This window comes from Cynocephalus volans, chromosome 7 (genome assembly GCF_027409185.1).
Source record: "Cynocephalus volans isolate mCynVol1 chromosome 7, mCynVol1.pri, whole genome shotgun sequence".
NCBI classification, from domain to species: Eukaryota; Metazoa; Chordata; class Mammalia; order Dermoptera; family Cynocephalidae; genus Cynocephalus; species Cynocephalus volans.
The window spans coordinates 92,217,938-92,235,006 of NC_084466.1; the positions used below are offsets into that span (position 1 = coordinate 92,217,938).

General features: G+C 50.0%; 1 protein-coding gene across 11 annotated transcripts in view; it reads left to right on the forward strand.

Annotated features, from left to right (window-relative positions):
- The first annotated feature begins 12,187 nt into the window (after positions 1-12,187).
- The window catches only part of KCNMA1 (potassium calcium-activated channel subfamily M alpha 1), a 701,659-nt gene continuing 696,777 nt past the window's right edge, over positions 12,188-17,069 (forward strand). For 9 of the 11 annotated variants that reach the window (XR_010024058.1, XM_063102675.1, XM_063102667.1 and 6 more), the window contains exon 1: positions 12,188-12,852. Coding sequence is in view for 10 of the 11 variants with exons in the window: in XM_063102675.1 (XP_062958745.1) it covers positions 12,493-12,852 (360 nt within the window). In the remaining variant the exon portion in view is untranslated. Of the gene's footprint in view, positions 12,858-13,485; positions 13,817-17,069 lie in introns of those variants that run through there. The other 2 variants (XM_063102674.1, XM_063102676.1) reach the window with 2 other exon arrangements.

The window sequence follows — 17,069 nt, forward strand, 5'->3', positions numbered from 1 at the left end:
TTTTCCTGCTGTTTCTTTTCTGCTTGCTTTATTTCCCTTTTTATCCTTTTCTGATTCAGGAGCTATACATTTTGTTTTAAACCTTTCAGGGGTTACCCCTAAAATTTTAGTGTGTTTACTTGACTTAACAAAATCAAGTTAGTTCAAACCTCTATGCTCTTACAAACCATCTAAAATCTGGATTTGCTTTAGCCCTGATTTAACTGTCTCTGTCTAATACGTTAGTTACTGCTGTCCAGTACTTTGGTTCATCTTGTTTTGGTACCACTCAAATGTTTCATTGCTATTACTGGTGTTGCAGAGATCGATGCTTGTTTAGTATTGCCCACATGTAACCAGCATCCTTGCTGATCAGTGCTTCTCCGTTATTCTCTTCTGGGTTCAGTGTTTTCCCCTCTGAAATTTATCCTTTAGAAATCCTTTCAAGAAGAGTCTGTTTTTGTTTGCCTAAAAACATTTTATTCCACCCCATATTTGAGTCACAATGCAGCTCAGCATGGAATTCTAGGTGGACAGTAATTTTCATGCAGTCCTCTGATGACGTTCTTCCACCAGTCCTTCTTTCAGTTGTGGCTGTTGACACATTGACTGCCTAGTTGTCATTCCTCCAGGAAGGATTTCTCTTCTGTCTCTTGTTGATTTTAATATTTCACTCTTTAACTTTGGTGAGTTACAGTTTCTCTGCCAAATATCTAAAAGTGGGTTTTTTTTTTTTATTCTGCAAAGAACTCGTGCATCCTGAGTCTATAGATTCTCCCCTTTTTTATTCTTGGTAATTAACATATTTTCATGTCTTGTTAGATGCTCCACAAACACTTGTCTTTGTTGATGATGTAAACAACCTACAAAAAGACACTAAGTCTGCTTTCTTCCCTTACTGGAAGGGGACCTCGTTTCTCTACCACATTTCCTCCAAGCTTTTTTCCTTATGAGCCTGTGGGACTCTCATTGCCGCTGAGGCATACGTTCTTGAGACAGAGGAGCAGCTGGCCTTGGGAGAAGAGAAATGAGCAAAGCTTCCGGAAAGGGGGAAAAAGATGGACCAATTCTTCAGTCACAGGCAGGAGAGACAACACTGACCAACAAACACAGGTGGATAAACAAAAATAGCACCATTCCTGGGGTAAGAGAGGGGAGCAAAGATGAGAATAACGTGGCTGTGAACCCAAGGGGTGCAAGGAGGTGCCTCATGCTATGCATTGGTGGAGGGAGGCTCAGAGAGAGGGAAGAGGTTTATAGGACCACTTTGCTGCCTTTATAAATGGTGGCAAAGGACAGTGAAAGGCCAACACTTACCATATGCTGGGCACTGTGCTAACTAAGACCGTTACCTGGATTCTTCCCTCGGTCCTCATGACTCATCGAGGAGGCACGTTTATCCTCCTTACACGAATAGATGAGGAAATTGAAATCTGAGAAGCTGGGAAACCTAACTCACACCCCACAGTCAGGGAGAGGAGCAGAGGTGAAATTTGAACTCAGCTCTGTGGGACTCCATAGCAGGAATGTGCAGCCACAGATGGGCTGAACTAGCACTTCCATTGGGACATGATGTGATTTAATCCATGTGGTGGCTCCTCCAGGGACCCCCTCGTGTGGTGGTGGGGAGAACTGCTGTAGACGGAAAGACCTTGTTTATCAAAATTGTCAATAGCACAGGCATGTGGCACACGGTGGGTGCTTAGTAAATACTTATCTAATAAATAAATAATATTTTTTCCTTTTCAGGATTGAAGAGCTGAGCTCTGGAGCAGTGGAACAGAACGTATTATGTTGAGCCACTCTCCTCCCTTGGCCTAAAAGCACTGTGCAGTCAGCCAGACAGCACGGTCTGCTGGTCACTCTTCCTGGTAAGGAGGCTTCACTGGGTGGGATTCCCGAGAAACGTGCCACACTGAAGGTCACCAATGGTGACAGGGAGGCACCGCCTGGCTGTTTGCAGCCTATCCAGGGTGGGCAGCAGTTTCTAGATGTTGTTTCAGCTGACTCTTCATATTGTCAACCCTCCTCTTGGTGATGAGAGCAGAATACACAATGAAGGGGATTCCTCCCCCGTCCCCACCTCCTGCACACAAGCCCAGGCTCCCGTCTAGCCTGTACAAACCCTGGAATAGCCATGCTGCAGGAGCTCCCAGGCATGCACTCTGCAGGGACAGCCTGCATCTCAAGCATTTATTTCCCTGGGAAGGGAGACAGCCCAGAGTGAGAGAGAGAGAGAGAGAGAGAGAGAGAGAGAGAGAGAGAGTGAGAGAGAGAGAGAGAGAGAGAGAGAGAGAGAGAGAGAGAGAGAGAGAGAGTGTAGCTGGCTCACCTGCCAGGAATTTGCCACCAGGATTCTGTGTCTTTCCTTTACAAGAGAAATTACTTGTTTCTTACTGTTGAAGCTTTGGAACCCCCTGGTATTACAACTGTAACCTGTCTGTGCTTTGCTAGGGGAGTGGAGCCCCCAGAAAAGGCGACTGATGGGGGCATTTGTATGTTGTCCCTTTCTCTCGTTTCTTGGATTTCCCTATTTCTCTCTGTCTCTGTCCCTCTCTCTCTCATGCCTTTGTTTCGCTTTTCATTTCTTCTCCCACCTCCTCTCCTGCATTCACACTTTGGTGTCTGTGAACTTTTTCACAGCTCTGCATGCTGCCTTCCGACGACCCCGTGCCTGCCATTCCCCGTGCCCCTGCAGCCTGGGAAAGGCCCCGGCTTGCTGCAGCCCCAGGGCTTATCCTGCTGAGCTTCTTCAAAGCTCCGTCCTGGCCTCAGGCTGCGTCCGGGTTCCAGTGAGGCCTGGGAGCCTCGTGTGCCTGTTGAGTTTAAAGCCTCCGCTGGGGGCATTTCCTGGGCTAACTACCCTCCTCGCCCCCCACAGGGTGTGCAGAGGCCCAGATGCCATGGGGAAGAGCTCTCCATGTGCCAGAGACTTCTGAGGCTCTCTGTGCCGATTTCACAGCCTGGGCTCACCTGGCAGCGGGGCTCACCTGGCAGTGGGGCTCCCAGTGGGACAAAGGGCCCCACAGGCCTCAGAGACCCAGATTAGCATTTGAAAGAAAGGTCAGCAAGAAAGGATTTCCTAGACCTGCTGGGAGCAGACAGGAGGACAGGGAGGCAAGTTCACCACCCCCAGGCCCCCAACAGGCCCATCTGCTGACCAAGTGGCATTTGAGAGGGCAGAAAGGACACTAGATTCTAACTTCAGCCCAGTCACCAGTGAGCAAAGAGGCTTTGGGCAGGTTATTTAATATTTCCAAGTTTCACTTTCCTGGCTCTGAAAAGATAAAGTAAGACAAAATACGTGCATTCCCTCTAGAACTGTGTTGGCCATGGGGGGTGGGGGTGGCAGGCAGAGGGCTGGGTGACCACCGAGGGTGCTGTTTGCTGACCTTGTAGGAAGGCTTCAGTGGGTGACTTTGGACAAGGCACTTACTTAACCTACTAGAGCCTCAGTTTCCACATCTGTGTAGCGGGGGTCATACTTTACAGGATTGTGTAATTAAACCAAGCAGGAAAGCACAGTGCTTCCCCAAAGACCGACTGCCCGGTCCCAGGCGGTACCAAGGACAACTCCAGCTCACTCTCTGATCCGGGTACTCTATGAAAAAGCCACATCTTGCTCAACTCTCTCTCGAACCTGACTGCTCTGGAGACAGTCTTCACGCCCGTGACATCTCCAAAGCACACGCCGATTTCTCCTTTTAGCAGAGGGAGTCCAGGCCTCAGGTGAAGGGACTGCAGCCGACAGCACCGAGCTCTGACTAGATAGCGTTGTTTTCAGCATTCTGTTTATTTTTATACTTGCCTTCTATTTATTTTTTATTTATTTATATTTTTATTTGATCTATTATCAGTTATTTACCTTCTATTTATGGCAGTGCTGGTTTTCCATGCAGATGGTGTTATAAAACTTCCTTTTGAAATAAATTAGAGTAAATAAAGGGAGTTGATGGAAGACAAATGTTAAGTAATTAGAGAGGCAGCACGAGGATACGGCTGAAATTGTAACAGCAATCTGAAACCTGGGGAAAGGTCCGCGTTAAATCTGGGGACACATAAGCTGCCACCTCGACCTCATTGGTGGGTCGTCATGACTGTTTCTGCTTGGGAGGGAGGGCATGTTCTTCCCACATACCATTTCTCCGCTTGTCCCCTCAGCTCCCAGTGCTGATGTCACCCATCTTCACGAAGACCCAGGAAGGGAGAGCAGAGCGAGCCCTCTGGGCAGTGCAACGTGTGGACAAATTCCGTGTAGCCTTTAGATCGGCTCTGTCTCAAATGTTCTCCCCCACTGGATTTAATGGAAAGTCATTTCAGTGGGCCACCAGATTATGAATGATTGAATTTAATGGAAAGTCATTTCAATGAGCTACTGGATTATGAACGATTGAATTTCTACACTGATGATAAAGGGGCTGGAATTCCCATCTGAGCCATTGTACTTTAAACAGAGTATGTATTACCTTCTGAAATAAAAGCCACTTATGCATACCAACGAGTACATCTCAGTATAGTGTCACCAAGACAGATCTTGATAGAAGAGCCAAGAGCAAGTCAAATAAAAAGCGTTAAGCCCATGACTATGCATCGCTGAGGGAGTTCCCAGGACTACTGGGGCAGATTGTGGGTCACGTTGCTCAACTTACAGCCTTCAGTTTTGTTACATAGAGAGAAGAACAAAACGAGATTTATAGATAGGCGAAAAGATGTTTTTGCACGCCTTCAATTCAGCAGGGCACCTTGCAGAAAATGCATTTAGCACAGAGTTATGGTGCTCTCAAAGGCTTTTCCTAAAGTGAAGTTTCAGCCACATGCTGGGCAGTGTCTGCCTCTAACGGTCTGCTCCATTCCAGCTGCGTAGTGCTGTAGGCAAGGTGTCTTTCTCGAAGTAGCTAAAGTTTGTGCCCAAATAAGCCCATGTCGGAAGTCCTCAGGGAGAAAGTGTGGGTAAGGCCCTCAGTGAATGCTCCAAAACAGAAGTGGCTTCAGCACCTGGGGAAAACTCCTTGGACTTCCTAGAATGGCCAGGCAATGGGCAGGGTCTTCCTCACCTTCAGCTCTCCTTATGGGTTAATGGGACTGCCTTGCAAAGACCACTGGGGAAATCCCCCTGGAGGTGGACCCAGGTTCCAGCCAAAGGTGAGCTCTGTCTCTCCGTCCTCTCCTCAGACAGCATTCCCGGAATGGTGTTTTCTACATTCGGGAACGCTACAGCATTCTTCTGCCCAAACATGGCAATCCCCTTCCATAAAGACTTCAACAAACTTGCCTCTTGAATGAACTCAAGGGCCACTTTATTGGTCTGTATTTCCTTTATGGTTTATTCTTCTACAATTCCCAGGACACTTCTAGATTGGGTTTTAGTTTTGCTTGTCTCTGCAAAAATGTAGCAAAAGCAGGATTTCTTGGTTTCACAGAAATAGCCTCACCTCTCATAAAAACAACACCATCATTTATCATTTTTTAAGCCATTAAGTAATTTCCTCACCTTTGGGAAGCAGGAAGCTTGGCAACTGTGTGATACTAAAGCTAAGAAGGGATGTGACTTCCAGGGAGGCCAGTGGTCAGAGCGACACAAAGGGGTCCTGCTTTGGATAGCATTGCTGTGAAAGCAGTCACCAAGAGAGCAAGTAAGAATTGGAAGTAATTGAAACCCCCAGAGACGTCTGACTTCTTGACTTCTTTCCTTATTCCCAAGAGGGTTTATAAGCTGGAAGGATGGTTTCAGCATTGTTCTTATTTGTAAATGTTGCAAAAGCTACTAGGCAGAGGCAGGAGTAAGTCCCTCGCCCCATCTGCAGTGTCTCTTTAATGATGTGGTCATTAGATTACCTTGGAGCACTAGGGATGACTAGTGAGTTGAGTCCTGGACTGCCCAGATTTTGAGCTAGAGCTTTTGCAAAGATTAAATCAGGAACCCTCTAAGGAAAGGATCAGAACACCTTTGGTCTGGAAGTCAGAACAAGTTGTGTAGAACTGAGGAGAATCTCTTTCCCTTTGGTACCTCTTTTCCCACCATGGAAAATGGGTGGACTAATTTTTGCCCTGCCTTTCTTCTGGGAGGTAGGCAGGGCAAAAGTACTGTGGTGTTCTGGTGGAGTGACATTGACTGTAGAGAGGAAAGGAAGGCAGGAATTTGCAGAACTGTTGTTTGCAGTCCTGCAGGATGGAAGTGAAAGGTGAATTCTAGCCAGGTGATGGAGTTTGGATGTGTTGTTCCCTCCAAAACTCATGTGGAAATTGGATCTCCAATGTGGCAGTGTTGGAAACTGATTGAGTCATGGGGGCGGATCCCTCATCAATGGATTAATGCTCTCCTGGGGGAGGGGGGAGTAATAAGTGAGTTCTCGCTTGATTAGTTCCTGTGGGAGCTTGTTGCTTCAAAAGACCCTGGCACCTTCTCTCTGTCTCTTGCTTCTCTCTGCTTCCTCTCGCCATGTGATCTGCTCGTACCCACCAGTTCCCTGCCACTTTCTGCCATGAGTAGAAGCAGCCTGAGGCCCGTGCCAGAAGCAGCTGTCCCAGAATCGTAAGCCAAATAAACCTCTTTCCTTTGTAAGTCACCCAGTCTCAGGTATTCTGTTATAGCAACACAAAACAGACTAAAACACCAGGGCACCATCCATGAGTTGGGTCTACTTTGATCCAGCCATGGATGTCATTTTTGGGGAATGAAGACTAAGTTCTTGCAAGCTTGTGACAATGACTGAGGAGGGTAAGGTGGGACTACCACACTATTTTCTACAAAGGCACTGGCTTTGATGTGTCAGAAAAGGGGAGGATTGTAGGTACCATGTCCTTGCTCAAAAATTCTTCACTCAGAATTGGCTGGTCTGAGGCCAGTGATATGGGACAGGGCTGGGAAGCATCCCACAGCCAGGCTGGCTCCCATCCACAGCTCTCTCCCACACTCACCTGCTCTCCCTAGACCACAGGTGTTGGGGCTAGGATGTAAGAATATCAATGGAAATCTTCCAGACACCTTTTCGACTATTGTAAACCATTTGCACACAATTTTGGAACTTCAAAAAAATATATTAGATTTTGGAATAACCTAAATGTCAGCAGTATGCCATCTACTGGAATATTCTTATTTTTTAATAGCATTTTCCATGATATTTAATGATATGGAGAAAATGCTCACAATTTAATGTTAAGGGAAAATAGGATAAGCATTAGATGTTCAATCTATCCCTAATTTTACAAAAATATGCACCCAGGGATAAAGTGTGAACTATACAAAAGTAATGGTTATCTGTGGGTGGTGGGTGGGATTCTAGGTGACTTTCATATGTTTTAAAGAAACTATTATATTCCAAGTTCTTTCCATAAGTCAGAATTATTCTTAATAGCAGAAACAAATATAAAATAAATGCTTATTAAAAAAAAATCCCTCAAAGCTTGTTCTCTGAGTCCCTCTGTCCATGCTGGGAACCGGTGCTCTCTTCTGGAACTTCGAGGCTCTTCTTGCGCATGGTTTTGAGGGTTGGGCCGCTGTGGTCTTCCTCCTCGGTCTTAAATCACAAGGAGATAAATTGCTCCAGAGGCAACAGACTCTCCTGTCATTTCAAGGAACTCGACAGTTCTAAGACTCAGTTTCTGTACCTGTAAAGAGGGAAAATAGTTGTTACTCTTCCTTACATCACAAAGAGACGGTGAAGGCTGAAAGAGGGCAAGAAGGGGCATACTGTTGACTGCTTACAAGAGAGCACAGTGGTAACTTATGAAGGGGTACGGTTACCAATGGCAGCTACAGCTAAGAAGATCTGACATCAAATCAAGGTTACGCTACGAACCCTGCTAGCCACATTTATCACAACGTTTATATGCTGGTAGGACCAGTAACTGAATGATTAATATTCTTGTGGCTGTAATTTTTTATTTCTTCATTTTTAAAATTATTTATTTATTTTTCAAATTGATAAATAAAAATCGTGTATATTTACGGTGTACAACGTGATGTCTTGAAATACGTATACACTGTGGGATGGTTAAAACAAGCTAATTAACATATGCATTACTTCACATACTTACGTATGTATGCTGAGAACACTTAAACTCTACTGCCAGCAATTTTCAAGTACACAACACATTGTTATTAACTGTAGGCACCGTGATGTACAACAGATCCCTTGTTCTCATTCGTCCTAACTGAAATTTTGTATCCTTTGACCAACATCTCCCTAATCAATGCCTTTTCCCTCCACACACCGTGGCTGTAGTTTTTCAAGCAGGACTTCCCTCTCTGGAATTTTCATACCTCAAATTTCAGACTTTTTTTTAGTAAGCCCCTTTTCTGAACATTCCTGAAATAATGGCTTGTGCCAGGAAGAGCCACCAGAGGGCGGTAGATCACTTAGAGAGTCACCACTGGTTTAGTGAAATCATGAGGATTTATGGCAGAGTATTGGAACTGGGTCCAGGCTGAAGAAAAATAAAATGCAGTGTACATTGTCATGCTGGGCCAACATTTAAGTAAACAACTTTTCTTTTTCTCCTTGGCTTTTACTTTAATCACTCCATTTTTTTTTTTAGTTTGTATGTTTATGCACTTTTATTTCTTATAAATCGGTTGGGATTGAGATTAGAATACTTAAGAAAATTGGAACCTCTGATTTGCATTGAAAGCTGCTGTAGACAAATGTGCCCATGGGAAAGAAGCTGCACTCCTCTCTGGGAAGTTTTTGAATGTATTAAGAAATAAATAAGTGGCCAGTATAGTTTTCAGAACAGAGGGTGAAATTTCCACTTTTGTGCACTTTTTGAGATCTTGTGTGGTGGCGCCCACTCCCAGCCTGCAGAAACACTGACGTCACGTGAAGACCCACTGCAGCTATTCTCAGGGGCTTCTCGATGCTCTTGGCAGTTTTGAGGCTGTCCAGGGAGTGGCAAGGCAATGAGTGGGCATGAGTGACAGGGGGTCAGAACCCATTCAGGCAGGAGGGCCCTGTCACTCCCTGGAATCTGTCCTCAGTCTGGCTGGGCTGTAATCTATTGGCAGGAGCAGAGAGCGGGAGCAACTGAATTACCCTGCCTCAGTTCTCATCACAACCAAGGAGACCTGTGGGGTGCAGAGCAGCAGAGTGGGGACAGGGAGCAGCAATTCTGCCCCTACTCGTCTCCTGCATGGTGTGGTGCATGCACACATGCAAGGACTAGCTTGGAGGTCAGGAGGTCTGGTCCCAGTTTGACTGCCAGTTTTTTAGGTCATAGTAATTACAATCAAGACCTGTATAATGTTTTGTTTTTCACCCTTACACATAACCCTTTGAGGTAGGCAGGGAGGTTTCTGTTTTCAATCAAATTTTACAAATGAGGAAACCCAATGAATGAAAGACAGCTAAGGTTCCTTTTAAGTTTGAGGTTCCATCATGTCGGTGCTTTCCTAAACTGGTAAGGCCAAGTGTCAGGTTTTTGGAGCATGGCACAGAAGTTTGAGGAAGATGTGCATGTGGTTGGAGAGAGCTGGGCAAAGGCCTGATGACATCTGTTTCTGGTGGATGGTGACACCTTTCATTCAGTGACTACTAGACAGAACATTCAGGGAGGTGGTGAGGGACTGGGAATTGTAAGAATGGTAGGATATTGACTTCGACAATGAGAGTCTCTGGTGAATCTCCACTAAGCCCAGGTTTTGGATCACACAAGCTGCTAAAAGCTTCAATCAGCAAAGGCAGGTGTGAGGAAGAGAACAGAAGGAGGTGGTGTTCAAGGGCATTCCAGTACTTTATTGAAGGCTGCTGGGATGATGAAGGTGTTGATGGAGAAGAAACAGCTGGGGATTCTGCAGTTGGGATGACAGAAGTCACAGCTACCAGTACCTTCTTGCTGATGGCCCCAGACTGGCATTTTGGGGGAATCCAGGTGTAGGGGTTGTCTAGGAAGGCCCCAGAGGGGATTTGCTGGTTTGTGGGAGTTCAATTTTGTGAGTGAGGGAATCCCTCCTGGAGGTTTCATATCCCACTAGAGAGACAGTCTTCCCCTCGGCTGCTCTTTTGATGTTACGGGTGTTTTGTGTTTCAATTTCAAACCTTGGACTTGATTTAAGAAAAGTCCTTAACTATCTTGGCATATGCCAAGGCACAAAGGCAGTGAAGTCCAGCCATTTAGGAGGCTAACGAGTAAAGGAACCTCAATGCCATGGTCACCTTCTCACACATCCCACAGCACTGCTGGGGCCCACTCCCCTAGCCCAGTATTGGAAAAGTCCCAGGACCTATGAATGCATGGGATTGACATGGCAGGGATGCGTTTAGAGTGGCTGCTGAACATGGAGGACAAGGCTGGAGGTGCCACTGTTTGACATAGAGGGGAGATTCAGACACTTTAACTTTCTGGAAAATACTATGCACAACTCCTTTTACATACTGCTTCTTGAGTACCGAATACTCAAGGACTCTTATGTCACTCCATTTTCCTCTTTGACTTCAGCCTTGACTCTTTTCTAATGGATGTGTACCTGGAGCCCAGTGAATGTATTCCGAATCAAGCAAGAGAAGCTTCAGACATTCCCTTCAGCCTCTCTGTCCAGCTCGGCCTCCCTTGCCCCCACTACCCCCTGCATCCTAGAGCCTCCCAGGGCAAGGGCAGGGCTGATCCCTCACTCAGGCAGAAACAGCACCAGCCTGTGCAGGTAAGGATGCTAACTTGGGCCTTTACCACAGGAAGAGCTGAAAGGATCTCGAGAATTCCAATTAGGCGTGAACTAATGAGCTGGAAACTGGGGAAATCATTGTGGACAATGAGGGGAGAATGTGATCATTTTTGTTTTAATTAGCCCCAGAAAAAAACGTGATCCAGTTGGTAGCAGAGGAAGGACAGTGTCTATAGGGAGCAAAGTTTCTGAGAGTATCAGAAGGGGGGGAGGGGTCCCCTGTTGGTGCAGGGATAGAGGCTGCTGAACAAACCTAGTCCTTCATCTGGGGGTGGGGGGAGACCCTAAATGGGGAAAGATAAGCCTCAGTGAAGCCTGGAGCATCCTTTCCCCCAGCTGCCCTCTACTCTGAGTCTGAGACTAGATAAGAAGGGAGCGACTCTTTATTGGGGCCTGCACCACCTCGAGGCCAGCTTTCCTTGATCATCTCTGCCTACCATCTTAGGCAGTTTCGGTTGCTTAATAAGGAAAAGGGAGAAGAACCACCTGCTGCTGTTAGAGGCCGCAGAGCACCCGGCAGCCTCCCGGATGGCCCTGCTCCAGCCACACGCGGGGCACTGGGACACCTGAGAAGCAGCGGAAAGAACGAAGTAGGGGTCGGTCGGTGCGAGCGTCTTGGAGTATGGTCTTCCTCAATACCGAGGCCGAGGCCGGAGGATCCGGGGACGCTCAGCCTGTGGAATTGAGTTGACAGCTGGCCACACCTCCCCTCGCCACTAGGGGTTCCTTTAGGAAAAATGGCCTGTCCCTGGCGCCCCGCCGTCCCCCCCCACCCGCCCTCCCGGGATGCCCCTGGCGCCCTGCCGCCCCCCCTCCCGGGACTGCCCCGGCGCTTGGCTGGGGGCGCAGCACCTTGGAGAGAGGCGCCGGGAGGCGCGCCTGGGCTGGGGGCGCTCTGTCCTGGGCGCCGGGGGTCAGGGGCGTGTGCACGGCCACCACCGAGGGGCTGCCTGGCCCTGCCCAGCCCCGAGCCGAGGCGACCCAGCGCGGCGAGCCTCCTCCCCTCCCGCGGTCTGAGCCCGCGCCCGCTCCAGTTGCTGCAGCTGCTGCCGCTGGCGGCTGCGGGGAGCGCGGGGCGCGCGCCGAAGAGGCTCGGGCGGCGAGGACGGGGACGAGGAGGAGCCGGCGGAGGCGAGGAGGAAGAGCGGGCGGAGGCCGAGGAGGCTCGGCGGCGTGGCTACGCGACCGAAGGGTCCCCGGGGCATGTGCTAGCAGGCGGCGGCGGCGGCCCGGCGGCCGGACGTGGTGAACCTGCCGCGGCCCGGCGCGCCCCGGGGCGGCGAGCGGGAGCCCAGCGCAGCCGGCGGAGGACGGCCGGCGCGGGGGCGTCCGGGCGGAGGGGGCCGGTCGCCCGGTATTAGCGAGTTGCTGCCTAACACGCCACGAGCGGCTCGTGAGAGGCGCGGCAGGCGCGCTGGGAGGGGGTCCCCGGCCGGAGCGCGGCGCACACGCGTGGCGCACGGAGCCGGGGCGGGCCCGGGGGCGGCGCAGACCCCGGGCGCGGGCGGCCCCGCGGCGGCCCCTGGCTCTCGGCGCTCGGGGCGGGCGCAGCCCGGGGCGAGCGGGGCGCGGGCCGGGGAGGGGGAGCTGCCCTCGCGCCCCCGCCCCTCCCCCCGCCGCTCCCCTCCCCCCGGGCGGCGGCGGCGGCGGCGGCGGCGGCGGCGGCCGTATATATCTCGGCGCACCCCGCCAGGTCGCGCACAGCGCCCCGAGCCCAGGCGCCTCCCCGCCCCCCTCCCCGCGCTCGGCGGCGGCGGCGGCAGTAGCAGCAATATGGCTGTGGATGGGTGCTCGGGGTGGCGCTGGAGGCGGGAGGAGCTCCCCCGAGCCCCTGCGCCGGCCGCCCGTTGCTAGCTATGGCAAATGGTGGCGGCGGCGGCGGCGACAGCAGCGGCGGCGGCGGCGGCGGCGGAGGCAGCAGTCTTAGGATGAGCAGCAATATCCACGCGAACCATCTCAGCCTAGACGCGTCCTCCTCCTCCTCGTCTTCCTCCTCCTCCTCCTCGTCCTCGTCCTCGGTCCACGAGCCCAAGATGGATGCGCTCATCATCCCGGTGACCATGGAGGTGCCGTGCGACAGCCGGGGCCAACGCATGTGGTGGGCATTCCTGGCCTCCTCCATGGTGACTTTCTTCGGGGGCCTCTTCATCATCTTGCTCTGGCGGACGCTCAAGTACCTGTGGACCGTTTGCTGCCACTGCGGGGGCAAGACGAAGGTAACGCGCGCCCCGCGCCCGCGCCCCGCCGCTGCTCGGCGTCCCCTGCAGCCCACCCCCTCGCCCCGCGCCGCGCCTGCCCCCGTCCCTGCCTGCCTTCCCCTCTCGCCGCCTTCCCTTCCCTCCGCTGTCCCCGCGCCCTCGGATGGGGGCGGCGGGCGGCGTGCCGGGGTGAGGAATTGCCCCTCGGCCGGTGCGCGCCGGCCGGGACGCGGACGCCCAGCCTGGACCCCGTGTTTATCGTGGGGCTGCTGGGCGCGTGCTCCGCACCGCTCACCTGCTGCGGCCCGGCTCCTCGCGGTGGGCGAGGGGGAGCACGTCAGCCCGCACTTTAAGAACCTGTTGGGGAGATGAGTTCATGGGGTCAGAAAGAAGGGAACATCCTTTGGGCAAGGGGGAAAATCTTTTGCATTAGGGAATCCCGGGGAATGATCATGGCCAGAGAAAGTGGGGGACCTCGGGGGCCGAGAGAAAGTTGGGGAGGTCCATTCCAGTCTTGGAGACAACCCACGGGGTCTGCCACTTTAGGAATGTGGTGAGGTCGCAAACCGGATGTCACCCCCAACTCCATCCCGTATTCTCGTGGAACGTACCCCTCCCCAAGTTCTTTGGCCTTTGTACTCTCGTCCCCAGGCCACCCTTTGGGTCCCCGGAACTGCCACCAGCAGCGCCAGCTGGAGCAGGAGGTCCGCCCGAGAGCCGCCGAGGCAGCGGTTTCACGCGGAGCCTGTCCCCCGGCGGCGCTTGAGGTGGCTGGATGTGGGCTTGAGCTATTCCTGGCGCAGACGCCCACCAGCACCGAGGCTCCCTACACCCCAGATGTATGGTTGCTAGGCTGGCGGTATGGTCCGTCGCCGTGTCCCTAGAGATTTCCTCTTCCCCCATCTTCCCACTGGCTGAAGATAGGGATGGAGGCCGTGTTTGATAGAAAACTGCAGAATAAACAAGAAAGAACTGGAAAAAAGAGTGAGCGAGCTGCTTTCTTTCTGAGTAATTCGCATCCTAGGGGAACTCACTGCACCAGCCTTCTTGGAGAGGGGGACACTAGAGGAATAAATAGTGCCAGGTAGAAACAGATCTCAGTCCCTGCTGCGCACACCTTCTCTGGTAAAGTTGACCCGAGGACCCCTCCAACTTCCACAGTGCCCAGCAACTTGTAGCAGCCTGGTTGGCTGCTGAGGACAGGAGGGAGGTCAGGGTGAAGGCTGACCATGAAAACACAAGGGGACACGGAAGCTCTGTCTCCTGATCATTAATTATACATTGTGCTGGGTGTTGGCGTTCGGCTGTGTTTTGTGGCAGCACGTTTGTGTTTTGGAAAATGCTGGTGTGTTGGAATAAGGGAGAAACATGAAAACCATCATTCTCTTCCTGCTCCTCTCTGTTTTCTGGGTGGCCTGCAGGTGCTGGCCAGCCAGCTTTCTCTGCAGTTACCTTCTCAGTGACAGAGATTCCTCTGTATTTGTCAAAGGGGAAAACCTCCCACCTTCCAGAGAAGCCAAGTGCTAACCAGCAGGCCCTGAGCCGGATCCCCTGCCTTGCCCTCCTCTCGACAACACGCTTATTCACAGAGGCGGCTTGTGCACACATTCCCTCTCCTCCACCTCCCGCGACCGCTTCAGTCCTGGGAGATTTTTTCTCCCCCTTTACTGAGATTCAGTGACTATCCGTAGGGGACGGATAGCTCATAGTTGCACACATTTAAAGTGTTCCCTAGACAGGGAATGATTTTGGTGAACTCTTTAACTGCCTCCTTTCTCTCAGGAAGGGGGGCAATTTTGATCATAAAGAAAACTTTTCTTCAATAAGTCCAAATAAGTTGTGGTGTTTTTGTAATCCCAGGGTTTTCAACACAGCTTCTGAAATCTTTTTTACTCTAGAGGGTACATAAATGCCACTGTAGTGCCTGTAATGAAATGTTTATGGGATAGTTTATATAAACCGTCTCCTAAATGATGACCCAGCGTAACTTCTGGCAGTTTTCTGGAGAAAATAGGATTTTGGCAATGATCGTTAGAAAAAACTATCTGTAAATATTTGGCTATATTTTGTAGCTTCACGACCTGCTGGGTGGACATAACTGGAAGTTTCTATAAGGAAGCAATCTGAGATGAGATCTGATTGTGGTTGGTTGGGAAGATGTAAGTCCAATGTAGAATGAGATTAGATTACTTTTGATACCATGAATCCATTTGAAAACATATCCAGAATCTCTTAATACCTGCCTCTTGATTTGCTTAGTTAAACCATGTGTAGCCAGCTCATTTTACCCAAAAATGGTAAGTTAGACCTTTTATTAGCTTTTCTTTCTATCTGCGAGGGCTATATTTTTATTGTAATCATGTTTTATGTCTTTTATTCTTTTGCTCTCCAGATATTTGGTAGTTTTGTCAAGACTCAGTACAGAAGAATGTATTTGTCCTGCGTTTAGAGTAATCATTTTAGTGGTAGATTTCCCAAGCAAGCCTAGGCTGCCTTTCCACGGAAATCTACCAGCCCTCAGATGTGATCACACCCACCCTCATTCAACCCCCAGATGGTTTGACCAGGAGCTGGATTACAGGGGGAGGCAGCTCTTTTTTAGCATCTGAAATTCTCTGTGAAATCAGCAGGGAGCTGGGAAATCCTGAGCATTTGGTCTCTGGGTCTGCACCATCCTTTTTGATCAAAGGAACCCAGACTGTGGATGGGTACCGTGGGGCATCTCCTCATTAGTACATTTGGCCTCAATCTCAAATAGTGGATGACTTTAGTATTTTGAAGGGTGCCATGTGGACATTTTTTAGGAAGTAAAGAATAAAACTTATCATATTTCTCCCTGCTGGGAACTTCGGCGCAATCATTCCAGTGCTGTGTTCTTTGCTGTGCTTTTTCACATTATTATTATTATTTTTTTCTCAGTTGGATTTTGTCAGAGCTCTCTGTTCACTTGGCCATGACATTCTGAGGTCCAATGCAGTCACAGGCCGTTGTGAACACGGAGCTACTTTGGCAGCCTGGACAAGGCCATGACTTTGAGGAAGTCATTTAACCTCTCTGGTCTCTCTTTCCTTGTGTATAAAATTTGGGGATTGAAGTCTGTGAGTTCTCATGTCCCTTCCTGCTCTGTGATTCGATCCAGGCGTGTGGAAGGAGTTGAGGGTCTGTGGGTAAAGTTTCTAGCTCAGAATGTATTTTGTGATTTTCCAGCAATTACTTTAGGAATTCAGGCTGGGAACATTTATGTGTCTTTACTCCCATCTTCTGCTCATTTTCAGCATGTTGTCTTCTTCTCTTTAAATGTCTGGGGGAACTGAGGCGACCTTTCTGATGGAGCTGTGGTTTGCCGGGGGACCGGTGGGTGGTGGGCATAGACTCATTTCGGTTCTCAGCTTGAGCTGTCATCCTTGTGGAAGCTTGGGCTTGATCAAGGATGGTCTGCGTGTAATGAATTATTGAGGTGTTGTCTCCATGGCTGTGCCTGAGAAAACAGCACATTTTCTCTGTCAGGCTCATGACTAATATAAATATCAGATCCCATGACGGCTTAGTAATTACCCAGGGTCTGGCCTGATGCATTCAATCAAAGCTGGAGCTTCAACGCCTCGGAACTCTTGATTCCAGATTGGCCCTGGTGCCTCATCTCGTCCTGTCCTGGGGACCGGCTGCACCAGATGACCTTCAGATACTCCTTTTTGATCAGATCACTTGGGGTGGCCTTGGAGAAGTTCTTAGGTAGCAGTCACGGGGGAGCTCCAGCTGACCTGCCCTTGTCCAGAGAGCTTGTGTTTCTTATTCCTGGCTCTCTTCGTGGAAACATACACTTCAGTACAGACTCTGCAATCAGACAGACCCAATGGTAGTAAAGCTCACACTTATTAGCAGGGCATCTTTGGCTAGCAACCATGTCGACCCTTGATGTCTTCATCTGTAAAAAGAGCATAATGATGCTTACTTCATAGGATTCTCAAAAGGTGTGGCAATAAGAGGTATCGAGCACAGAGCAAATGCCTGGCACTTAGCAGGCCTCTTGTAAATGGGACCTACCATAGCTCCATAAAGTGTTGAGTTTATTGAGTTTATTTTCTCTTTGACTCATTGGACGTATGGCCCCTGAAGGGCACAGACTGTAACAAATAGAATTTTTGAGCCAAAAGGAGCCTCTAGATTCTGAAGTCTTCTGTCATGGGTCAAACAACCAGTTAGAGTCAGACTGTGATGTGGCTCCTGGTTCTTGG